The 27,296-nt window shown below is 42.7% G+C and overlaps 1 protein-coding gene across 3 annotated transcripts in view; it reads right to left on the bottom strand.

Moving 5' to 3' along the window:
- Myt1 (myelin transcription factor 1) overlaps window positions 1-22,417 on the bottom strand; it is a 65,192-nt gene extending 42,775 nt beyond the window's left edge. Inside the window, exons 1-2 of one of the 3 annotated variants that reach the window (XM_021192082.2) lie at window positions 22,355-22,417; window positions 4,172-4,272 (exon numbers count right to left, since the gene is read on the bottom strand). In XM_021192082.2, the coding sequence (XP_021047741.1) occupies window positions 4,172-4,272; window positions 22,355-22,379 (126 nt within the window). In that variant the 5' untranslated portion in view covers window positions 22,380-22,417. Of the gene's footprint in view, window positions 1-4,171; window positions 4,273-18,323; window positions 18,415-18,448; window positions 18,749-22,354 lie in introns of those variants that run through there. The other 2 variants (XM_029536295.1, XM_029536296.1) reach the window with 2 other exon arrangements.
- Between the last annotated feature and the right edge of the window lie 4,879 nt (window positions 22,418-27,296).

Raw genomic sequence — 27,296 nt, 5'->3', positions numbered from 1 at the left:
GTGGGTGGGTAGGGGAACAGAGGTGGGGGGAGGGGTATGGGAAACTTTCGGGATAGCATTTGAAATGTAAATAAAGAAAATAATAATAAAAAAGAAAAAAAAAAAAAAAGAAGAAACGATGGGGCCAGGCATGGTGGCACACACCTTTAATCCCAGCACTGGCAAGGGAGAGGCAAGCAGAGCTCTGTGAATTCAAGGTCAGCCTGGTCTATATAGCAATTTTTAAGCCACACAGGCTTAGAAAAAGAAGAAGGGGCAGGGAGAGGAAATAATAACCATGAGTTTTGTTTTTTAGCGGTCCAGGGATTCCCTAAGTCAGTTGGTTCTTGTTGACCTTTAATTTGATATCTCAAGCCAATTGCCCACACCCTCCAGGATGGAAGGGTTTCCTATCCATTTCTTGCCTGATATCCAAGGACTATCCAAGGGCAGAATCTGTGCTGAAACTTGACCCCCAAATGGAGGTGACCTGGCCTTGGGAGTTTTGCACATCATTCTATAAAGGCAATGAAGCTTTTCAGGAGTGAACACAAAGATAAAGAATCTGCTGATCCCTGAGACCCTGAGAACCTGACTAGGAATAGGAACAGTGATCTGACAAGTGAATACCTAAGAGTATCCATGAGAGACACCTCAGGATTGAGGTAAGTTATCCCCAGGAGCCAAGAGCACCTTTGGATAGACAAATCAAACTCAATGGTCAGACCTCTGCTATCCCTCTGACCACATCTCTTTGTTCCTAACCAGTTCATTTCCTGAAAGGTCCCCATCTTGTGCTGAAGAGAGCTCCCACCTTCACAAATGTGAGGTCATTCACTGCCTCTTGCAGAGAGCTATTCAGGACACATCAAGCAAAACACAGCAGATGGAGAAAAGAATGAGTGAGTATGTGGGGCAGTCAAAACTGTCTTAGAAGCTGGTGCTGGTTGAGGAGGGATATATCAGAGGGAGCTGAGCAGATAGCTGCAGAGTCTTGGTCGGAAATTCTGGGTGTCTTTATACCACGGGCCATTCATTCTAGCCCTGGATTGGAAAGAGATACTTTGGTGTTTTATTTTACTTAAAATGTACTCTAGCTAGGAGTGATAACACATACCTTTAATCTCAGCAGGATTAAAAACAGGCAGAAGCAGACTGATCTTTGTGAATTCAAAGCTAGTCTAGTCTACATAGCAAGTTCCAGGCCAGCCAAGGCTACCTAGTGAGACAGTATCTCATGGGGGAAAAAATGTACTCTAATAACCAGAAAAGCTAAAATATTAAAATAGATCTAGGACAGCTTTTAAAGCCATAGGATTATGTAGATTACCATGTTCTAACAGAAGACTAAGGTTTTTGTACACACTTCCTCTGGAAACCTGGGGGAGGATATCTTCCCTGCCCAGGGGAAGAAGCTAAAGTAGCTATGGGGTAAAAATGTAGCAAAAATTGGCCATCCCTTGCCCTGCTTCACTTGGCAGTATCTTATTCACTCCATTGAGAGAAAAAAATAAATACAATAGTTTGTCTTTGGGGGGGCTTCCCTTGTGGCAGCCAAAAAGGTTACAAACTGTCTTGTGTCCTGGCAGTAGTATTAACATGTGCAGACCCAAGTCCAAATCCACCACTGGGTTGGGGAAAGGAGCACTCCACTTAGGTAGGATTCATGAGCAACCTTCAAGCACCAGACTTACTTTCTCCTCCATAAAAACTACAATAGGGACTCTCAGAGTCTCTATCCCATTTTCTGATTACTATTAATGCTTGCCCTTCCTTTTGTATGTAAGCTCATAGGCACAGAAGGATGCAAAAGTTCCCCTAGAAGCCATTCTACTAGAATTCCCCTAAAAGTACATTCTACTTCCTATAAATCATATGCCTATGCCCCTATATCCCACTAGGAGTCATCATAGTACTTCCTGGTTCTTTGCAATGATAGTTCTGCTCCCCTTTGCGGTATATACTACTACATGTCTGACATTACCCTTACTGTTCTTCCACCAATTATGCAATCTACTTACAAGTAAGTAGACCTGCCACTTCCTGTGATATAGAAATGTCACTACCCATGGGACATTATTCAGAAAATGCCTCAGGATGGGGGTGTCTTTTGACAGTTCTAAACATGAGATCTTGGCTCACTCCAACCCCTAAATTAAAATTATAACCAATTAGGCTACCTGGTAAAGCAGCCATATCTGTTTCAAACTTCATAAAACTTCTTTGTTTCTTCTTTGAGACAAGGTCTTGCTATACAGTCCAAGCTGGACTTGTATTGTCCCTCCTACTTTATCCTTCCAAGTGCTGGGATTACAAGTGTACCTAGTTATAAATGGAATTTGTATCTCTCCAGGGTCGTTGGTTTGTATCTCTCCAGGTAATTGATCCAACAACATCAAGTCAGACAGCTAAAAAAGAGAGTCACCTCCCTCCCTGAAGTTACTTCTGTTTAATTGTCCTTACCAGAGATCCTTGTTCCATAACTAATTGTCCACTAAGTAGTGTATGCCTTGGGGACCAAAGGTTTTATTCTTTAAGGTTCAGAAGGCGTTCAAGGTTCACCATCTGTGCCTAACATACTAACACATGGTATCCCCTAACACACCAACACAGGCCTTCTCTAACAGCACCACATGCTCCTAAGCTATCCAACTACCTGAACTGTGGTGAGTTCAGAGGGTAAGCACACCACTGATCTTATTATGTGGGCCACTTCCATGGTCCTTCCTGTTGGCTCCTCATCTTACCCACATGCCATCTTAGGTCACTAACCTATGCTATTTCTCTTAGTCTCTGTCAAAGGAGATCACCTATGCTACCCCTCAGTTCTGACCCATCAGTCCATTCACATCTTCCCTCCTCTGCTGGCCTATTCTTCATCTTAGTTTTTTGTTTCTTTCTTTCTTGTTAAATGCCACCATGGAATAGCTATCTTGGAACTCACTATATAGTTCCACTTGGCTGGCCTTGAGCTGACAGAGATCCGTCCAAAGTAAATCAAATTGGCTTACAGATGACACAGTTATAAAGCCTTAGTGCTGTTAATAGGGCCCAAGTGTCAGCCCCAGGCTCATTACCAGCACCTGCATTCTGAACAGTCACATGTAGCTCGTGGCAAGCTCAAACCTTCTGAGCATGTTGTGCCTGGGCTGTGGAGAAACCAGAGTCTTCCTACTTCACTTTGACAGGGTACCAAGCAACTACAGAAACTATTTTGCTTAGAGCCACTTTCATGGTCATATGATCTAACACTCATGTCTCTTGGGGAATCCTCTGGGCTTGGGTACAGTGAAGCGAGAGAGGTCAAAAATTCAGTAATAGAAATAAATAATATTTTACCATAGGACACTGTACTGATCATATTCAGCACACTGGTAATCTTCAGCACACTGATAAAGAATCAAAATGAGTCTGAGTACTTAGCAAAGTGACCATAATAGATCTGTTAATTATACATTTCTATCACCAGACATGAGGGAGAAATAGTATATTCTAATAGTAAAATGCAAGTACCCTGAGATGTCATTCTGCCTTAAACTCATGGTCTTTTCTACCTATATTCAGGCTGTCCCTTATTCTGGATGCCATGCCTAGGTGTTGACTGAGACACTCAATGCAAAGCGTCAGCATCTCAGATAATAAGTTGACATCTGGACACCAGAGAGATGGTTCAGTGGTTAACAGAACTTATTGCTCTTTCAGAGAACCCAGGTTCAGTTTCTAGCACTCAGTGGCTCACAACCATCTGTAATTCCAGTTCCAGGGAATCTACTGCCCTCTTCTGACCTCTAACACCATGCACAAGCATACATATAGGCAAAATATTCATAGACATAAAATAAGTGAATCTAAAACATGTTTAAAGAGGTTGGCATCTGGCCCCAAGTATGATGCCCCATGCTTCTTTCTATTTTGAATCCCAGCTCTGATGTCATCTGCTCTGGAGAGTGGGTCTCAGACAGAGTAAGTCAGTAGGAAGTTGTAGAATTAGAGGGTTAGTGACCAAAACCAGGGTCATAGACAGGCACTAACCCCAAGATCATCCCCAAGGGTATCCTTGGGAAGTAAGAATCCTGTGTCACCTCTATCACATGGAGTTTTCTCTATTCATCCTTCTTTCTCTAACTAAAAACATAACTAGGTGATCTTGGTCCCCATCTTGTCTGTGAAGGACCCATGGCCAAGCCCTTACCTTGTTGTATCTACACAGGAAATGTCTCTCAGTTCTGCAGCTACTAGTCTTGTCTTCCTGTGTCCACCTCTGGGTCAGAAGTTTGCCCCGGAACTCATCTTCTGAGGATTTAAAAGAATAGAAGTTCAGAAAGGGAACCCTGACAAATATCAGCTCGGCAGACCCTGAAGAGAAAGAAAAACATGCAGGACACTTTTAAATGTAGCACGGCACAGTCTCTGGAATCTATCTGAAAGACAAACAAATTCACTGCTCATGGGTGTTGAGAGAGAGAGAGAGAGAGAGAGAGAGAGAGAGAGAGAGAGAGAGAGAGAGAGAGACCCTTACTCTTTAGAAGCAGAGGGTCTACACCATGGCCTCACCTCTGATGGCTATTTTGCACATGTGTCACTGGGTGTAGACACCCAATGAGCTGTTCCATTCAGGGCACTATTATGAATCCTATGAGACCCACCTTGAAAGCAAAGATGGCATTGAGGGATTTTGAAAACTAACTGGCCAATGAATGAGTAACTCAATCATAACTACATTTTTTTAATTATCCCAAAAGAATGTGCAGCTCAGGTCCATTTGCTTTTGTTAAATGCATGTTGTGTCATTCAACTTCTCAAGCACCCACTGACTGAGGAAAATGAAGTCCATCCAGTGGGCCTGATCATCCCTGATAACATGGCCTCTCACAAGGAGCCCTGCACCCCAGTAGCACTCATTACTTGTTTTCAGTATATTTTCTCTTCCTGGTTTTTACTTCTCTCCTGGGCAATGCCTACAGTTAATATTTAATTCTCATAATTCACATAAATTCACACATCTAAGCAGAGGCTGAATATATCAGCTGGACACGACAAAGAAATTCATTGTGTACCTATTCCCTGAACGTCATTCCCTGTCTCCATGACAACCTGCTTTCTATGCTGCAGAGTTTCAAAGGAAGGTCATTAGTTACCAACAATAAAATCAGGAAATGAATATTTCTACACTCTGCTTTCTTCTCCTAGGAAAAGGCAGATCGAGTACACATTATCATAAATATTATCTTCCCCACCATTACTCTATATTTTTAGTGGGATGCATTCCCAAAACTGTTTTTATCCAGAATTCTACCACTCCTGGCCCCAGTCACCCTATATCATGACCATCCTCTTGTTCCTTAAAAATATCTCCATCCTCTTAAAGGACTCAGAGCCCCTTCATGAGCCAAGACAAAGAATAAATTAGACATAGCTGCCAAAGCTACAAAGTCTTCAAAGGAACAGTGATCCTGTAAGACTGGGCACATCATAAATCATAGAAGATTCCTAAAAGAGGAAGCCTTCTCCTCTTTGAACTGTGAGTTCCCTATATGGAAATGCTGAGGACCAGCTTCATTTGATCATAAAGGGGTAAGTTGTAGGACTTTCCTCACAATTCAAGGTCTCTGGGTCCCATCTATAGAGGGAAATTAATGGTCACCATTATTGAGCAGGTATCAGGTATGCTTCCCCACAGATATATCTATATAGCCTAGATAGATAGATAGATAGATAGATAGATAGATAGATAGATAGATAGATAGATAGATAATCTCTCATCTCTATGTGTGTGTCTGCCTGCCTGCCTCTATCTATCTATCTATCTATCTATCTATCTATCTATCTATCTATCTATCTACCTACCTATCTATCTCCATCCTTGAGCCTTATAGCAGAAACTGTACCAAAAGAACCACTAGGCAACTGCCACCAACAACATAAGATGTCTAAGAATGGGATCCATGCAGAAGAAACCATTGGGAAGAATACATACTTGGAAGGTTTCATAAGTGAACAGTCAAGAATTGTGCCAGCCATTAGGTACTCTTTATGGGAACTGACATATAAGAGTTATCATGTGTCTCCACTGTACCATTAAGGAACTGGGAGACAACTGGACCCTGAAAGGCTCAGGGTTCTGATTCTGAATGTCTGTCCCAGAGAACATGCTATAGAAGCCTGTGCACGGACTGATTCATGAGACACAATCAGAATTATTTGTTATAGGGACATACACAAACATGTGAGGTGACTGGAGCATGGCTCAATGACAACTGAAGGACAGTACTTAGTCTAAATTATGAAAAGTGTCCCAGAAGCTACCTACCCTAAAGCATCTCCTGTAGGTCTCTTCTGCTTCTTAGTTTGTCATGCATATGTATCTGAAAAGGGACCTCTAGTGTTCTGTGGAATGAGATAAGCAATGTATGGCACTTCTACTGCCTCACCATTCCTAATATTTTGGAAATCAGTTCTTTGGGATTCTCCACCACCTTTAGCCCAGGAACTAATGTTTTAAGTCAACCTGAGATACCACATCTGCATAGCAAAGCACCAAGACCTTAAACTCATTTAATCCCTAAAGTGTGCCTCTTATCTAACATCAGTAACAAAGCCAATGAAGCATTTCAGAACAAGAGCAAAACACAGGCTCCTCACAACCCCTAGAAACAGATCATACAGTTCAGCAAAGTGCTGACACCCATGTCAAAACTTTCTATAAAAGGTCCTGAAAGCAGCATGACACAATTTTTCTTCCTTTGTCCAGCAAGTTTCTTGTAACAATAAGAATCACTAAAAGGAGTCAGCAGTGTGGGGTTCTCATATGATCCATTTATTTTACACTGGGACCTGCATATGGCCAGGTTCTGCCCTATGGACTCTGCATGCTATACCTTTAGTCTACTGTCTAGACTCTATAAAATCCATAGTCCTGATCACATACTAAGTCCAACAGCATGAAGGACTAACCAGTCTGAGGAGAGTCCTATCCAGGAGTGTGGAGACCAGAAGTTATGCTTTCCACAGATTCACAGTGGTATCACCAAGTGGTCCATAGTTCATGATGACCTGACTCTATGGTCACTTTTCCCTCTAATTCTTAACTCCTTTGTACACAACGTGAGAATAACTACTTGGAGATTAAGAAACATTTGAAAGAGCCCTTAGTGATGCTTGAAAACAGTGTTGATGTTGTCACTGTTACCAACTTTACCATCAGAAGTTGACTAACAAAGAGGTTTTGGACAAACAAGACTACTTGCGGATTCTCAAGTGTCTGATAAGTTCATCTGAATCCAATTTCTCTATGTGAACAGCCTCCATACTGGAGAACATGCTTTTCAGAAACATCATCCTATAGCTAGGATAGGGTGTTCATTGTAATCTCTGTTGGAGACCTAGAGCCCTTCTCTGTGTTTGTTCCACAGGGATCCCAGATCCACAGTTACAAGATTCTGTGGAACTAAAAAAAAAAAAACAAAACAATTTTTTATTTAAAACAAAAAATTTAAAGACAAAGTTGAAGGACTCATACTTCCCTGTTTCAAAACTTACCATGGGACTAGAGTTACCAAGATGATAAAGTATCCTCACAGGATGAACATGTAGATAAATGAGACAGACTCAAAAGTAAGCTGTATTTTATCAGTAGGTAAAACAATGATGCGCAAATGATTTAGTGGGAAAAATAATCATTTTAATAGATGTACCGAAACAACTGGAATCCAATAGAAAGAAGATAGGCCTCATACAGTTAAAAAAGTGCAACTCACAATACATCACAGACATATCTATAAAACTAAAATTTTTAGAAACCCTAAAAGAAAACCCTCTTGATTTTGGATCAAGCAATGGTTTATTTCTTATATAGAACACCAAAAGTACTAGACATAAAACTAAACCATGCACAGTGACACAAGATTATATCCCAACACTATGAAGGCTGAGGCAGGAGGATTACATGTTCAAGGCCATCCTGGGCTATATAGAAAACCCAAGTCTCAAAACAACAAAAATAACAAAAATAATATAGGTCTGGAGAGAGGACTCATTGGTTAAGATCACTTGCTGTTCTTGCAAAGCGTCTGGCTTCCACTCCCAGCATCCACATGGCAGCTAACAATCATCTGTAACTTCAGTTCCAGAGAATCCAATGTCCTCTTCTGGTTTCTGCAAGCACTACATGCATCAACTGGACAAACACATGCAGATAAAACATCCATACATATAAAATTAAATAAGTGTTTTTAAATTGATATACATATATTGGACTTTTTCCTGGTTAGTTTTTGTTAACTTGACATAAGCTAGAGTTATCTGAGAAGAGGGAACCACAATTAAGAAGATGCCTCTATAAAATTGGCCTGTAGGTACCAGGTAGTGTTCCTAGCACCCAGGAAGCAGAGGCAGGTGAATCTCTGAGTTTAAGGCCAGCCTGGTCTACATCAAGAGTTTCAAGACAGCTACCCAGAGAAGCTCTGTCTCAAAAAACAAAAACAAACAGAAAGAAAGCTTATGGCAACCTTATGGAGCATTTTCTTAATTAGTCATTGATATGAGAGGGCCAAATCCATTGTGGATGGTACCACCCTCTGGGCATGTGGTCCTGGGGTATATTACAAAACAAACTAAGCAAGCCTTGGGGAACAAGCCAGTAAGCAGCACTCTTTCATGACCTCTGTTTCACTTCTTGCCTCCAGGTTCCTACTTTGGGTTTCTGCCCTGACTTCTCTCAGTGGTGGTATGAACCTGAGAATTGAAAGATAAAACAAACCCTTTTCTTCCCAAGCTGCTTTTGGCCATGGTGTTTTATCACAATAAAAACTCTAAGACAGCTTTTATCATAGTTGAAAACATTTGTCTTCAAATAATACCATCAATAAAATTCTCTTACATGCTTGCAAATCACATATTTGATAAAGGATTTGTGCTGAGAATAAAAAACTCTGATAACTCTTTAATAAGATAATGAACCACTTTAAAAAATCAATGTACTTGAAAAGATATTTCTCTAAAGACAATATATAAATGGATAATATACATATGGAAAGACCTCAACATCTAGTCATGAGTTAAATGCAAATCAACTGTAAAGATATCACTTAACTCTCACTAAGATGGTTATAACAAATTCAAAACCAGACAAGTATGAGTTCCAATCTGTAGGAACTAGAATCTTCTTCATTACTGTTGATGGAAATATAAAATAGCAGTCACTTAGAAAACTATTCTTGGAATTCTCAAGTTTTTGGTTTTCTTTTTTAGATCTAGTTTTTATTTTATGTGTATGAGTGCTTTGCCTGCTTGTGTATCTGTGCACCATGTGCATGCCTGGTGCCCACAAATTTCAGAATACAGCATCAGATCCCCTAGAACTTGAGTTAGGGATGGTTGTGAGGTACCATGTGGGTTCTGGAAACCTAACCCAAGTCCTTTGCAAAAGTAATAGTGCCATCACTGAGCCATCTCTCCAACCCCAATTCTCAAGATGTAAAATATAGTTACCATCTAACATAACAATTTTATTCCTAGATATCTGTGGTGGTTTAAATAAGAATAGCTACCATAGGCTCATACTTGAATGCTTAGGGACAAAGGAGTGGCACTGTTTGAAAGGATTAGGATTAAGAGTTTTAGCCTTGTTGAAGGAGACACTATAACTCCTATATCAATAGGAGACGGGCTCATAAATACTGGCTGTCTACCTGGTTAGAGAGGAAGACACACTTTACATGGTCTTATGTGCCCCAGAACCTTGAGAATAAAAGCTTTAAAAGGAACCTATGCCAGCATCTCATACAACTGGAAGACAAGGTAAGGATTCAATTTTCAGTATGAGGCTGCTTAGGGAGAAGGTTCTAGATTTACTTCAAGAGAATTATCAAGTGGATATTTACATCAAAAAATAATATTCTGGGTGCTAGAGAGATAGTTCAATGGTCAAGATCACCTGCTGCTCTTGCAAAGGACCTAGGTTTACCTCCCAGTGCCCACATGGCAGTTCATGTCATTCCTAACTCTTGTTCCCTGTGGATCCAAAATCCTCCTCTGGCCTCTACAAGCACCAGGCATATACATGGGGCACATGCACACAAGTATACACATAAAATAAAAATAAATATTTAAAAAAATAACATTGTGACAGTAAGGACTGCCCAGAAGAGATAAACTTCCTCCCATAGGTGTTTGAGTTCCAGGTCTTGAAGGCATGCCAATAATTTGTGGGTTACCTCTAGGGATTGCTGTGCAGTGTAAAATTCTTAACATGCCAACTTTGTTCATTTTTTTTTATCACAGGTTGGGAACACTGGGTCCAGATTCAACTTAGACCATAATAACCCAGGGAATGCTGGACTAGGGTTAAAAAGAAAAGATGATTCCATAGAAGTGCTGTGGGATAGGCCACAGAGAGCAGGTGAAGCCTGTCTATCCTGTTCCGTGCCCAGGGACCTTTGTAACTCCATGCAGTCAACATGAGCCAAGGGAGACAGCTGCTTCTGCGAGCCAGGAAGTCCTATGACCTAGATAGTTACAGATGCTCTTCTACTTCTGCCAGAGCAGTGTCAGGGTACATCAGTAGTTAATCTGCATCTGAGCAGAAGGTTGGACAATCATGCCTGATGATCAACCAGCCATACAGCAGCATCCCTGCACCTGCTTATGCAGTCCCCTGCCTGGAGAGTTAGCATCCCAAGCCATTCTTAAACTGTTCTGTAGAACAAGGATGTGCAGCTGAGCCCTGGAGTTAGGTATAAGTTTATACCTATTCTATTCTAAAAATATCCTAATCCATTCTAAAGGATAAACACTTCTTATGTTTTATCTCAATCCTTCATCTTTCCTTGCTACTGTTCAGATTTAAGACAAAGCTGAGAAAGGCAAGAAGGAAAAATCAAGTAAAATAATGATGTATAGGCCACAAAGCTAGCCACGGCTCCTTTTAGACAGTGGGGAAGCACTATTGGGGGTCCTAGGAGGACAATATCTTAAGGACAATCACCTTACTCTAACATTTTACCATGGGTTACTAAGATGAACCCAGTACTGGGTCCACAGGCTGGCCTCTATTCTCCAGCACAATACTCTGGGCACAGAGCAAGAAGCAAGAACAGGAAAAAATGGTGGGGGAGTAAGGAGCATGCACTGGCCAATCAGGAATGATCTGTACATCAGAGGAAGGCTAATGACTCATTGGTTAAAATACTAGATCATGAGACTTTAGAGACATCCTTTAAAATGAACAAACTGTGGAATTTGAAGAGGGGGCTGAAGAGGTAGACTAGTAGTTAAGAGCACTGGCTGCTCTTCCAGAGTTCTTGAGTTCAATTTCCAGCACTCACATGGTAGCTCACAACTGTCTATAACTGTAGTCCCAGAGGATCTGATGCAGATATACATGTAGATAAAACACATATGCATAAAATATATAAATAAAAAAATCTTTAAAAACAACAACAAAAATTAACAAACTGATAGTCTAAGGGGAAAAGACGCCTCCACAGTGTCTTCCAAATACGAATTAATTGCAGAAGGAAAAGAGCAACATTGGGGACACCCTGGGATGGCCCACCTGAATGAGTGTAAAGTTGGCATGTTAGACAAGGAGCACTGGAGTAAGGCAAAGAGAGAGATGTTCCTATGTAACTCAAGTTCAATCACAAACAAACCCAAATTGAAGGGCATTCTTCCAGTGCTCTCTCTTCAAATGGCTCACCATCATGAAAGACAGACGTATCATGGAAATCATTCCTATTTCAAACTGACCAACGTAAGACACCAGGATCCAGCACACCCTCGAGGGTCTGAAAATTAAGCTAGCAAAGGAAAGAAGGCTTTTGACTGTGAGATATGTCTGCCAAGATCACTAGCAGCATACTCTAAAGAGGTTCAGAAGAAATGGTTTTGTTCTATACTTGAAACACATCTTCGGGTTTGAAATTATTTCAAAAACAAACAAAATTTTAATTTATATGGATAAGAAAAATAATTTATCAGTAGAATTCTCTGAGAAGAAGCAAGATTAAAGCAGGATAGGAAGGAAGTCTCAAACACAACCTTTTAAGGCCCCTCCTTGCTCCAAATCACTAATCTTCTGCACAGGCCCAACTCCTCTGGTCTTTTTTGAATTGTTGCTTGGAACTCTGTTTCTGGCCTTCTAAAAAGCCAGAAATAACCCCCAGACCAGAAAGTCTGGTTGCCTAAAAGTATAAGAGGAAAATAAAAACTGAAGATTTCATGGAAGTTGCATGGCTGCCTCCACCCACACAGAACTCTTTTGTTTGAACCCTTGCCTTTTTGCTGTCCATGCTTGGAGTCCTTGAAGCTCTTAAACTGCACCACCTTCCTCCCCAACCCTTCCAACTCTGGAAGAGTACAGTTGCAGTAGACATTTTTGTTCCTATCCTTGGTAGATAGGAGTGGACAGGTCCGGGGACAAAATAGTTTTTAGGAAACAAACAGGGCTACGAGGGAGACCAGGGGCAAATTTTGTTCTTCTTTCCTTGTTTAATAAAGCTGAAATCCAAAGAGTAGAATACTTGCTGAGTGGAGCAGACGGACCTGCTTTTGCTGAGTTTAGGTGAAAATGAGAGAAGAGAAGGGAGGTGGGGGTAGGGGAGTCGGGAATTCTATAGCTTTGCATATTTCTCATTATTTTGCTTCTAAATCAGCCTCTGCTAGTACTTTCTCTATTCAATAAAAGCCAAATGCAAGCCATGTCCCCTAATCTCTCCAACAGCAGCTCACTGCTGAGAAAATAATACAGATGTAACTTCCAACATCACACACTTTCTTTTTCATTTATATGCAAATAGTGACCTTTCACCCAGGCTGTCTCAAAGAAATGTTTCCTTAAAAATGCAAATAGCATGTTGCAGGCAGTTACTATGACTGAGTCTTTCTTATATTATTATCATTATTTCTTTTAACCTTACCAATGCTGCAAAAACAACAGCTAAACTGCTCCGCAGTAATAATGACTTTTCAAACCAAATCACAGGACTGGCTCTTCAGGCAGCCTGTCACTGGAGGCTGCCAACAGAGAAGGATGTCCAACCCAGGCAGCAGTGTCCCCAGTAGTCAGTGTCACACTGCTTCTACCCAGCAGTGGCTGTGATAGTGGCACTGCCATGTGGCCAGGTCTCAGCCCCAACAAAGTGCCTAGACACTAGTAGGACCACTCTGACCCACTCAGTGGCAAGTAGAGCTCTACACTCATCTCTGGCCTGCACTGGGCTGGATAGAACTCAAGATGCTCTTTGGAGCCTCAGCAGTCACCATGCAAAACCCACTCAGAAGAGTAAAGGTAGAGATTCTAGAAAGAAGCGACTCTCAAAAACCACTTAGGGCCAAAGAAGCTAAGAGGAAGAAACAAGCACAGTCAGCCTGTTCAGAGGCCCTGTAGAACTCATTCCTGATTGTCACCTGATCAGGCCAGGCCACAGGCTATGGACAGCTCCAGGGAAATGCCAATCATCTCCTTGCAGCTTTCCCTGAAGAGGTGGCTAGGTTAGGAAAGCAGCTGACAAGATAACAAGGCTGATATCTGGCTTCACTGAGTCATGACCAAAACACCTTTTGAGACCAAGCACAAAATGATTTGCTATGTGAACCCTGAGGCCAAGCAAAGGCCCTGTTCTCTTCAGAACAGAAGAGGCAGGTTAAGTTCAGAACTACACATGGTAGTCTGGGAATTATTCCAACAGCCTAGCACTAAGACTAAATAGGCAGCTGTATCAAGACTGGTATTCTTATCCACCAATACCAGAAACTCTCCTGGTCAAGCATCTAGCTCAGAAAAGAGCAGGCTCTACCTCTTCTCTCTTTTGCCTTGAAGAACCAAGAGGCGATAGTTTTTAAAATAGCTCCATTTTCCTCCTTCCATCCCAGATCTCCTGCAATTCTAAGACCCTTGCTCAAATTTAAATTTGGCTAAGGAAGCACAAGCCTAGGTAGCCGCATCCTGCCTACAAACTTACCACCATGTTCTAAAGTGACATTTCTATTCAGCAACAGCCCAGTGCAGATTTTAAGGCTTAGCACTATGGAAAAGTAGGCATTAATTTTCCAGAGTTGATACACAGTGCTCATTGCAAAAGTGAACAGAAAATTTTGGAGAAAATACAAATATGTCATAATGTCCAGAAGCCTTGTTTCTTGAGTGACTGACTGGCAAAAGAGAAGGATATCCAGTGTGATGGGCTGGCAATGTGTCTATAGGTCCTAAAATCATAGCCCCGGTACTAAGTCACAGCTCTCAAAAATTCTACCTGGAAATATCTATACAAACTGAAACCAGATCACCATTGCCTATACACAAAACCATACTCCTGAAGATGAAGCAAGATATTGGGCAGAGACTCTCAGAAGATCAGGGATGCCACAAGAGCCCAATGCTATATCTGACAAACTTTTCTCTTTCTAAAAGTGGGACTAATCTAAAGCCAAGCAGATATTCTCGTTGAGCAGACTAAAATGTCTTTTGGAGCCAGGCATAGGGGTGCTTGCTTTTAATCCCAGCACTCAGGAGGCAAAGGTAGACATATCTCTGTGAATTCAAGACTAGCCTGTTCTACATAGCAATTCCCAGGACAGCTAGGGCCACAAAGAGAGACCGTGTCTTACAAAGCCAAAAATAAGGAGCTGGAGAGATAGTCCAAGCAGTTGAGTACTTGCTGCTCTTCCAGAGGGCCAGGGTTCAATTCCCAGGACCCATATGCAGCTCACAACTGTCTGTAGCTCCAGGACTAAAGGATCTGATGCCTCTTCTGGCCTCTACAGGCTAGACATGCATGTGGTACAAAAACATACAAGTAGGCAAAAATCCATATACATAAAAACAGCATTTAAAAAATAATAAAACATTTTCTGAGTTATAGTCATTATTTCTTTTTAAAGTAGCACTGAATTTTTAAAAATGAAAAAAGGATGAAGCAGTAAATGAAGTTGGTCTTACAAGAAAAGCACACTCACTCCTAAAGGCATTTGCCAAGAGGAGAGGTGAGTTAAAATTGTATTGTGTGGCTTCTAAGAACACTAGCTTGGCAGAAGCCTGAGATCAGACATTTTAATTTAATTCAAATGAAAACACCTCTTACATGGTTTCATTTTTGTTTTTAAGTGGCATTTAGGAAATCTTAATATATATGGAGAAAACAAAATATGCAAAAACTTGAAGTGAGAGTACCTTCTACTTGCACCCTAGAACCTGCTCTCATCTGAGCAGTGGACAGTCTGTAGAGTCTTCAAAAAGCAGAAAGTCCATGGGGCACAGCAATAGCAGCTACTCTATTCCTTTCAAATAAAGTCACCATCTTTCTTTTTCTTTTTTCTCTTCTGAAACAGTGTTTTATATATTCTATACTCAAATTTACTATATAGTCAAGGATGATCATGAACTTCTGATCTTCCTGTCTCTAGTTCCCAACTGCTGGAATTACAGGTATATGCCATCATATCCAGTTTATGCAGTACTAAGGATCAAACCCAGACCTTCATACATGCTAGGAAGCATTCTGACAATTGAGCCACACCCCTATCCCTTCAATCTCCTAGCTAGGCACCAAACCCAGGACATTGTGTTTGCTAGGCACTTGCTCTTCCACTGAGCTCAGTCTTCCCCTCAAAACCCTTTTAATGCTGCCCCCTCAAATTTCCCTATAAACCCAGACCACAAAATTTCAATTAAAATTACATCTGTACCCAATGAACTTTTGATTACTCAATTTTAAGTGCACAGGAGAAGCAGAAAGGCAGTCCTAGGACAAGAAAGGAAGAAGAAAGGATTTGCTCGGGGATCCACAGAGAAAAGCCAACAAACAGTGGCTTTGCACAGGTTTTCTAGGGTGAGGACAGTGGAGCACAAAGTATTTGAGTTATTACCAGTGTTCAGAGTACCTATGAGCCAGGACCACCAGAAGCAGCCATCTCTGCCACTTCTCAACTCCCTCTCCCATGCCACTCTGGGTCCAAGAAGACCAAGGTATTCTGAGGAAGGTATTCTGACTGCTCCTGAACCTACTTTTAATTCCAGCCCGGGTAGTAGGATTGCTCTATCCTAAAGAACCTATTTTTCCAAAGCAGAGGTGCCTTTTACATTAGTTTATGGGTTCAATCCCTAACAATCTGCTTGCTTACAGTAAGCAGCTATTGGAGGCCTAATAGGTTCCTGGCTCTTTATCAGTTTGAAGGCCCCTTTTGATTGTGTTCATCCAGGGCTGGGTTATGCAAACCAGCATTCCAAATAGTTCAGGCACTGCTAGGTCTGGCTATGCCAGAAGGTGGCCTACTGGATTCTGAGCCAGTCTTTCTATAGGCCTGACTTTGGCCTTTACTCCATGTCACATGCTCACATACAATATCACCCATTATCATCATCTGCACATTTGATAACCAGGACCAAAGGAGGACTAATCAAGGGAAATGAGAGGTCCAGGCAGCACCTTGTCAGCCCTATGACCAACATGGTGGCCCACTGCAGTCAAGCCTGCACCTTCATACCAGTACACCGTGCCAGCCCTTCCTGACATCTCTGAACACTCACAAGAATTTAAGCAGAAACTGCCACAATACTAGTACAGAACAACTTTGCAATTCCAAAAGTGAGGAAGGTCTTCTCAGAGCGAGCTTTCATCATACAACCCCTGGGAGTTTAAGACAAGAATACAGAATCTACACATCTGAGGTCTGCAGGCAATACCCTCAGTTGCTGTTCAGACAGAAGCTGGAAGAATTCTCAGAACTACATCTGGGCTCTATACTCTAAAGAGCATGGAAAGCAGATTGATTTGGGATGAAAAGCCTACAGATCCTTGAACTCTTGAACACTATTTTTGCTCAGCACTCTGGATCAACCAATTCCTTGAAGTCTAGCACCACCAAAGTACCTGGGAATCAGATAGCCTTTCTACAAAAGATTCCATGAAGCTGCTTCTCTCTTTATGAAAGTAAACTGACTCAACTGCCCTCTTCTGCACAGGAACACAATTTGGGAGGGGTAGGGCCATGCCTCAGTTGACAACAGCATACTACTAGGTGCATAATCTTTGTTCTCCACTTTTTTATTTGTTAACACAGCCGTGTGGACTGAGGTAAAAATTACAGCCAAGGGCCAATGGGAAAAGGCTGTTGTGGCAAAGAGTCTGGGGCTGAAGGGACTCCCCCCACACAGCTTGTTAGGTAAGGACCCAACACCCTACACTGTTGCCACCTCAGAGAAACTAGCACATCCTTTTAGTGCCAATTAGATGCTCCCCCCCTAAGTTTGCCTTAACACATTCCTGTTTTTGTTTACTTGGCCACTAGCCTCAAAGATACCCTCAGGACTAAGATTCTTTTTTTAAGCCAGTGGAACAAAATGCATCCTCTCCCCCTCAAAAAAAGAACAATTTAGTAGTCACAGTCATTGTATTATTTATTATTATTATTATTATTATTATTATTATTATTATTATTATCAGTAACATTTTATTTATTTATTTATTTATTTATTTTACAGCTATACAGTCTGACCAAACTCATGTAATGCCTCAAGACCAAACACATGTAATCTTCAAGTCATTTCTCAGAAGCTTTATTTCAGAAATTAAACAACCAACTTTACCAGCCAATGATGTCCACTGATTCAAAGATTATATTGAAACAAGAAAGCATCCACATCTGAAAGGAGCAGGCAATGAGTAGCTACAGCACTGACACACAAACTTCCCTATACTTGATTATTATCCTGATTCATAAAGAATATAAATCTCATGAACAGAGCCAAGTCCTCCAGAGCACGTGTGTATGCAATGGCATCTCTGTGTTCAAAGCTCAAACTGACTTCCTAGTTTTAAACATGAAAATCCAGTTACACTGGCACTACAAACAACTGCACATTGCAACTACACAAACACACACAGGAAGAACTGAGAACAGTAACACCAAATGCTACCCATGGATCCCAAAGATACATGCTCCCTGGGTGTTGCTCCTGAAGTTTGAAAGTATGTGACAAGAAGACAAAATGCTCCCAGGATCATCTCTTCTGGGTACCTGGAGTGTGTGTCCCACAAGAAACAGCCAAGCTCCAAGTCTCTGCTTCAGACAGACCTGCATATGGGGTCAGCATCCTTCCTGGACACAGATCTTCTGTGTCCCATGGCCAGGCACATCTGTGTTCCTTTTCCAGAAATACAGATAAAGTTTCCTGTCTTGATTCACAGTGTCCTCCTCCCCTTGTGCCTGTCCTATTAGACACACAACATGCCCATGAGAATCTCAGAAATGCAGGAAGGGCAAAGAAAGAAGAGGAACACACAGCCCAGGCAGACAGGGAGAAGAAAGCCTTGCCCTTCAGAACAATTTAAAAAGACATCCCCAACCTGCTTTTTCTGCAAAGAGAGCTTTCTTAGAAATCCTCTCTGCTCTACCCTCCCCTCTGTCCGAGGGGAAAAGCTAAGCCCTGGGTATCTGCCTTTGTCAGCAAAAGAACATAACATTGACTTACCTTTCCCCACAGCTATTGTCTGTCCTCTTTCAAAATGACATCACGGAAAGCAATCATGAAATTTACATGGGGGGGTGGGGGGAGGACGGGGGAGGGGAAGGCAGCTGCCTCCCTCACCGCAGTCACGTGTGGGGAAGCCTGTGTGTGGGTTTCAATTAAATATCTTCTCCCCTCAGTGTGCGAACTCCTAAGCCAGCTAAAGGCGATGTCTCATTTACTTAATGACCGCTCTCATTAGCAGCGGTGGCACGGGCTGGCGGAGGAGGCTCCTTTGTAAATACGCTACCCATGAACCCTTGGGGCTCCAATATATCTGTTTACTCTCTGAGGTGAAATAAATTTACAGTATAACATCAGAAAGATGGATCTGCCAAATTGAAGGTGAGAGGTGCTCCAAACCAATAGATTTCCTGTTTACTGTTCTGAGCCTCACCAACAAATGTGCCCAAATCTGCCTAAATATATCTATAATCAATATACAGCATGATTGGGTTTTATCAAATGTAAAACACACAAAAGAGCAAGAAGCATTATGCCAGCCATGCTCACTCCCCTCTTCTTTTTCTGCAAGTGGTTCAGTCCAATAATTCCTAATAGCAGCGACCGGAATGACAGATGCCCTGGGTTAGCATGGCTCTGGCGAAAGTGCTTTACAATATTTATTGGTGGTTAGGAATACAACCTCCCATCATAAAAAATGGATTGCAGAATTTATTTCTCAAATGAACTAAAAGTGTTATATGGGTTCATCTTCATATGGAAGTACCAGGAATTAGGGTGGATTTTTTTTCTTCAGAAATGATGCCTAAGGTCAAAGATTGAAACAGAAAAGTATATTCACAAGGAACAGAGCAGAAAATATTTTTTTAATGTCACACTTTCCCTTTTTGTTTTAATGTTTTGATACTAAAGTTCTCCCACTTTAAAAATCTCTAAGCACTGCTATTCTAACCCTAGAAACATAAATTCACTGTCTGCAAGGAGCGATCACCAAAACACCAAGAGGAAAAGTCTGTGGGACACACACCCTAGAATACAGCCTGACTGTCAACTTCCTAATCTATCAAGTCTCAGTTTTTCTCTAGTTTACAGAGCTGAACACAGGAACAACCTCAAGAGAATCCCAGGGTATTCGTTTGTTACCCCTAAACTCATCCTCACACTGACAAATCAGAATTGGAAATTGCACTGGAAAACACAAAAATGAAAGCCAAATTAAGATCCTAAGAAGACACTACTGCCACATCTAGAAAATCAAACATGCACAGCACAACACAAAGGTTATTTCATGTTTTAATAGAAAACGAATACTGTTTCCTGGCAAGTTGTGCAGAAATACAATGTCCTGCTTGATTATCATAGATAGGCTTGGGCCACCAGAAGTCTGAATAAGATAGAGCAAGTATGCTAGCTTTTGCAAGGAGAACAGGTTGTAAGGACCTTGTGGAATGTAAGCAGAAGCCCCTCCTTCATGAACAATTATTTCTGACACGTAGTTCATTCTCTATATACTATACACAAAACAAGGAGCTTTGTTCTGAAACAGAAGTATGATATTTCCTACACATACAAGTAAAATACAAAATTCATATGGGGCAATTATTTAGATCAAGCAAAAATGAAACAAATGCAAGCCTACAGTGGTCAAACAAGATGAAATATTAATTAGCCCAGGGAGAACATTTGAGAGTCCTACAATGATTGCCCACCATTTTCCTATTCTTTCGTGAACTCCTATCCATTAGCATAAAAGGACACATTCGGCTGAGAGCACTCCTGAAAATCCACCTCTATCTCCTCTGAACAAGCTGTCAGAGCTGGATAGTTTACATCCCAAACCTTTAGCATTCAGAAATTCTATTAAAGCCTTATCGGCAGAACGCAGGCTCTGGGTAGCACTGTGTGCCATTGTTATAAGGAGAAGGTGGGATAGAAGGGAGAGCTTGTGTTGAATTAACCTTATTACCCAGCAGTATTGAAGACTCCAGGAAAGCCATTTAATTCAGATTCATGATAATCAAACTTAAGAAATAACACAAAACAGAGAAGACAAAAGGGAGAAGCCAATATGTGCTACAAAAAAATCCTTGTGGGGCATCATTATTTTCTGAGGGAATGGAAAGTGTTTTTGCACAAACCTCAGTCTGTCAGCATTTCCTATCCCTTCAAGCAGCCACAAGCTTCTTTGAGAGTTTTAGCTCAGTGGACTAGAATATGCTCCAAATTCTGCCTGGGGCTGTACTTTGAATATGCAAGGAAATCACAAATCAGTAGCCAGAGAGAGCCCAGGACTGGTAACCTAACTGGTAAGTTAGAGATGTAGAGAGTTTTCAAGCTGGTTTGAGGAGTAAAGATTCAAGATCTTTGTCTGACAGTGTTGGAGAACAAAGCGGGGGTGCCAGAAAAGCAGCAGAGTGGAGAATTTCTCCAGCCAACTCTGGGGTTTGATCACCTCCCTTCGACCCTGAAAGGAGCTGAGAGTGGAGGCGTGCCGCAGACTGATCAGCACTCTGGACAGCGCTCCCTTCACTCCACACCCCCACCCCCACCCCCCACCCCCACGGAGCTGGCCTTTGTTCTCTACTCGTCAAAGCCTGTCGTGTGCACCAGGTCCTCAGTTGCCAGTTCGCCTAGCAAGGCAAAGCAATTCCAAAAGTGTACTACCAACTCAAACAGCTCCTGCTTGTGACAACATCAAGGTATAATCTAAAACTTCTTTTCCTTATATAAGATAAAATTTTGTCAGAATTTTTAAGACTCATAAAACATTTTTTTCAATAGCACGCTGTTCCTTTAAGCTTTATTTCATAAAAATCTGAAGGCAGGTTGCACGTGCCTTTTTAAGTTTGGGAAGATCTACAGGTAAACAATTTCTGTTGGGTTGGTGGGTCCACAGACTTTTCAGGGGAGGAAATGGAGAGATTTGAAAAGCTAAACTATGACTGCTGCCGGCTCACTCGGAAAGTGCTTTGTGTTCACTGGGAGAGCAGACTTAATTGTTGCTTAACTGGTAGGATCATTTCAAATAAGGTGTAATTACTTGTGCAAATCCGCACACAGACATTCCAAGTGTCAGTTCATTTGCTTCATAAAAACTCTTTCAAGTAATTTTGTTCTAAACTTTCTGCATCTGTAATTGGCACCACCTTCTCCAGTGACCAGCTGGGGGTGAGGTTTTCTTGTTTCCTTCTGAAAGCTTCCCGCAGATGGGCGCCTGCCTTAATGCTGCCGGCGACAATTAGGGCGTTGTGTACGCAGCCGAGATGGTCAGCATTAATATTGTATAGAACAGCTGAGGGCTGGGGGGCGCTGCCCCAGGCAGGCCCTGGCAGATGGAGCAAACAAAACCAGGACCCACTTTACCCACACTCCAGGCTGACTTTGTGTGCTTGTCTCACACTCGCAAACATTTGGCAACGAGTTTATGAGACTCCCTCACACACATGCACACCCATGCCCTGCAACTGTGAGTGTGATTAGGATGTACCTAGCAGAAGAAGACACAAGAAGACCAATATAGATGTTCCCATTCACACAAAGAAGACATAAGAAGTCACAGTCCACCTCCACTTTCCCAGCCTCCTGGATCGGGGGCTGCTAGTATCTCTCCCTCAGTTGGCCAGCCAGCAGTCCTAAACAGAAACAAACATACAAGCAGGCTCACTACCCATCATCCACCCAACTTCCAACCATGGGAAAGTTGTGAGACTTTCACAGGGTTCTGGGCTGTCAGCACCTCTGCCGAAAGGGACCCAAGATGTCCCCAGGGTCTCTGGCTGGCATTCAAGAGGAGTCTATGTCTATCACTTTTTCAGCCCAGAAAAGAACACTGAGCACTGACCGGGCATCCTGACAGAACTATGAACAGCCTGGGGAGGGGTGCAAGGGACTGGGGATGGTACGCACCCAGGAAGCTCCCGCAGAGCGTCATCCTGGCAAGATGGATGAACCTCTTCTCTGGAGCCTGGATGCAAGTCACTTCATGCTGGAAAAAGTTGCTGCACAAACTTCTGTGTCCCAGGACCCTGGGAGCACAGACCACAACCAGCCAATCAAAACAGAGAGCACATAATCACAAATTGATGCCGGCTGCCTGCCAATGAGGCTCCCTTCCCCACACAATGGGCCTCAGGCCCAAACAATGGACCCCGCCTGCAGGCCAAAGCAGGGGAGTAGGAGAGGCAGAGATAGCCCCTCCCTATACTATAGTTGAACAGTGAAGGAGGAGATGTGGCTAGAATTGGGCTGTCACACTAGATCAAGCCTGCAGCCTGGTGGGAGCAATAGGAAGTGGGGAAAGGAGGGGAAATGGAGTTAGGGGTATGGGGAACAGGAAGGAAGTGGGAAGCAAAGGTAAAATGGGGGGACAGTGGGGAACAGGAGCAGTTAATGGTTAGAGGAAACTGGAGCAGAAGTGAGTGTAAGAGAAAGTGGGGAAAGGTAGCTACAGGTGCCGTGGTGGACAGTCAGGTCTCCACTTTCTGTCTGTTCCTAGCCATGGTTGTATATCTCCTTAGATGAATTGATCTTGAACAGGTTATCAATGTCTATGTAACTCAGTTTCCTTATAAGTCAAATGAAGATCCAGGAATACTACACAGGGCCAGAACATGTTAGCACTTCATTGAAAACAGCCACTGTCTCTCTCACAAATGAGAATTATCAAGTCTCATTTGTTCCATTTGACTGGAACACCTACCCACCCTGAAGGACATTAGTAGAAATCAAGGAGACACTTCTGGAGTGCTGCTTCCTTTTAATAGATCCTAGACTTAAAACTTGGGCATGTTTTGAATTAGCACGACAGAGCAACCCTAACTCTGAAAGTTGGCTGACTTAGGAGGCTCTTGAGCTCCAGCAGCTAGGTCCTGAAGGCAAGCAGTACTTGCCAACACCATGTCAGAGATCGCTAGACAGTGTGTGTGCCCAGGAGAGTTTAGGAGTATTTATTTGCCCAGGTCACAGCCCTATGTTTAAAGCACAGCTCTGGTTGTTGACAGCAGCTGTTGACCCAGCTTTACTCTGGGCTCTGGCTAGCTACATCTGCCTTCCCTGGATTCTCAACCATAAGTCAAAACTGCAACTGGCCAAAAGGGAGATCTCTGACATCCCCGTAATGACATTACCAGCGTGTAGTACCACACAATGTCTCTGCTAGCCTATCCTGAGTTCTAAAAGTATTTTAAGAATCTCTAAAAAGGTATCCCTGGCACACATTCCAGAGTCTCTCTGCCCTGACCCCTTGGCATGATCCAAAACTTTAGAGCTCCCAGATCCTCTACAAAACCAGAGCATAGAAGTCAAGATGTCTGCCATGCCTAAGTCTTGGCTTGATCTGCCTAAGATCTCAGGATTCCAAAGCCAGGACTCCATCCACAAGTCAGCTAGACTGCTGCTCTGACACAGGCAGAACAGAGCCTGGGGAAATCTATCCTACAGGACTGGCAGAAGCAAGGAAGGTCAACTGAGTAGCTGCCAGCCAGGCCTCTAAGCAAATTGGTCTGCAGTGCAGAAGTCACTCAGTAGAGTCTCCAGTCAGAAGTCTTCGAGCTCCTAAGAAACCCAAACTCGGGGTCCTAACAGCAGATTTTATAGCAGCCTAGGCCTAAAGAAGCACTATTGGAAGGGATGGAAAGAGAGCTACCCTTGATGTCACATCAGGGATGAAGCATTTCCCTGTAGCATGAACTATCTAAATCAGACCTCAGGTAGGATTGGAATCAATTCCAGAGAGAGACTTCCTTCCTGTCTATCTCCTATGCATCAAGCTAGAAAAGGGTGTAATTGACCTCAGAGTGACTTGCAGGGAAAAGCAGTTCAACAAGATGCCCAGTTCAGCTCATTTATTTCAAGCACCCAAGTGAATGAGGAGCCTGCTGGCCTAGGATACTGTACTTATCCAAATTCTCCTAGGAGAAGAGATGGGTACCCACAGGGAGTGGGAGAGAGAGAGGAGAGAGAGAGAGAGAGAGAGAGAGAGAGAGAGAGAGAGGGCTGTGTGATTAGAAGAGAAAACACAACACATTCAGTGAACAGTTCAGAGCAAAGTCTAGGCATAAGCTAAGGAGACTCCACCCAGGGTATGAGCAGACCCAAGGAAGCCAGACACAGTGCCTTTAAGACCCCATTACTAGCCATACTGGGGCTGGGGAGGAAGAGACAGATATGCTCATAATCAAACTATGGAACATAAGGGACACAGCCCCTTGATTCCTTGTTCCAGAAGCTGCCCTTTAAGGCCTTCTTTACCAGGACATAAAGAGAATAAAAAGCAAAGAGCAACTGGCAACACTGGAAAGACGGGAGGTGAACAGAGACAAAGACCATATTCATAGCCACGGCTGCAAGGGTGATGGATAAACAGATAACATGGACCAAGAAAGGAAGGGCGGAAAAAGACCCGGGACAAAGGTCAAAACTCAGTAGACTCATGGACAGAGAAAAGTGGGGTGAAGCTTTGAAGCAGACTGATATGTAGACTTACACCATTCATAAGGACTTGTCAGAAATCTCTCAAGAACAGCAAGAAAAGTGAGCAGCTGCTGGGATCCCCACTGACATTACCTTCCACCCTGCGGGGGTCATGCTGCTTCTATGTGCATGTGCTTGTGCGTGCACACTCATGTGAGCTTAGGGATGCCCTGCTCCAGGCTCTGTTTAAGTGGCTTTGGAATTGTGTTGCCAGAACAGATGGCCTCAGAGATAAAGCAGCCAGGCAGCCGGACAGAGAACAAGCTGTGGGCGGTTGCCATGGCAAGCTGGGCTGGCTAAGTCAGCTTGTTAGCAAAGAGCGAATCCAATAGAAGTCAAGACAAATGAATGCATGGAGCAGGGAAGTACCTGAATAACCCCTGAAGTCTGATACCTTGGCAGGGCTAAGGTACAAGGGAAACAGCAATCAACTCTATGTCAGGAGAGAGGCTGAAATGTAGCTCAGTTGGTAAAGTACTGGCCTGACAACCACAAACACTTAGATTTCATTCTCAACATCTCATAAAACTAGGTGTGGTGGCACACACTTATAATCAAAGAACTGGGAAGTAGAAGCCAAAGAATCAGAAGTTCAAGTTCATACTCAACTACATAGTGCATTTGAGGCCACTCCTGATGACTAAGCATTCAAATATATGAGCCTATGGGGGTGATTCTTTTTCCCCCTAATTTTTTATTGATTCTTTATGAATTTTACATCACGCACCCCAGTCCCATCATCTCTCCATCCCTTCATATCCACCCTTTGCCCTTACAACCTTCTCTTCTCCACAAAATAAAAAACACACAAACAAATAAAAGATATACAAAACAAGCATAGGAAGCATCTCATTGGGGAAGCTATAATGTGTCACAGTGTCCCACAGTATACCTCTCTGTTCATGCATCTTCACTTGTAAATGTTCATCGCAATGAGTTACTAGTCTGGTTTCCAGTCTCTGGCTTCTGTGACACCATCAATATTGGATCCTCACCAGGTCTCCTCCCAGTTGTCTTCTTGTTACCCTGTGTCATGGAGATCCTGCAGCTTTGGATCAGCAGGACCAGCCCTTTCGCATGCCCCAACAGTTCACAGATAATGTAGGTTTGGGGGTGGACCAACTCAAAGCCCTGAGCTATCCTGCTCTCATGCCCTTGGACTGGCTCACCCTTGCCTCCTCCATCAGGGCCATCTTTACTGTGTTGTCCAGGCAAGGTGCAGAGCCTGCTCTCCCAAGTGCTTCAGCCAATGAAGGACCAGGTCAACTCATCTGCTCTCATGACCCAGGAGTTGGGGGGAGGGAGCAGCTCTTCTGACTGCATCAGATGGCAAGGAGCAAGGGGGCAAAGTAAATCTCCCCTGTACATGGGGGTCATTCTTATTCAAGCCATCATGCATGCATACATAGAAATATATGCACTTACATACATATAAACACCCACAGAAGTATAAATACACATAAATATACATGGTAAACATTATATATATCTCACATATACTCATTAGTTTTCTTGGGGAAACAAAGAAACATCTATTCACCCCAAACAGAGAGATCACTAACAGACCAAAGAAATGACTCCATACCAGTCCATCCTGGTAAACCAATGAGTTTATGGAGTTTACTTACAGTAATATGGTTAACTCAAAAGCAGTTATATCACCAGGAAGTCCCCAGGTACCTTATAGGCAGCTACATCATTGAAGATTTTTGTGAGTTTCATGTAGATGGTCAAAACTGCTCTGGTGTAAGATGGTAATACTCATGTTCAATCCAGGGGAAACAGACACACACACACACACACACACACACACACACACACACACACACAAGTCCTGGGTTTGCAGCAGGAGGCTGGGCCTGATGACTGCATACAGTAATAGAATAGTACATTAGATTTGCTGGAAGCTAACTGAAGGAACCATGTTGGAATGTGGCGCTTTAGGAGCCTCAAGCCATGAATCCTTCACTACCTGTCCTTACCACTCATATACCTAGAGTCCTGAAGATATCTACTCCCATCTACACACACACACACACACACACACACACACACACATACACACACACACAAGGACCTCTCTGAGATTAGAAAGAAGAGTGAAAGTTGACCAAGCAGACCACTACAACCCCAGAAGAAAAGACTGGGGATGGGAGAGGCTGCCAAAAGAAGGTCTAGAGCTGGCTGTGAGGGATCACCAGGATTTCTTAACTAACACAGGTCCCTGGGAGTTCCTGGAATGTTGGCCCTACTCCTGAAATATCTACTGGATGAATGCAGTATCCTGCTGTCTCCTAACACCAACTTTTTTTTTATTAGATATTTTCTTTATTTACATTTCAAATGCTATCCCAAGAGTTCCCTATACCCTCCCCCC

The sequence above is a fragment of the Mus pahari genome, chromosome 3 (genome assembly GCF_900095145.1).
Source record: "Mus pahari chromosome 3, PAHARI_EIJ_v1.1, whole genome shotgun sequence".
Classification (NCBI taxonomy): Eukaryota; Metazoa; Chordata; class Mammalia; order Rodentia; family Muridae; genus Mus; species Mus pahari.
This window is presented reverse-complemented; position numbering and strand designations above follow the sequence as displayed.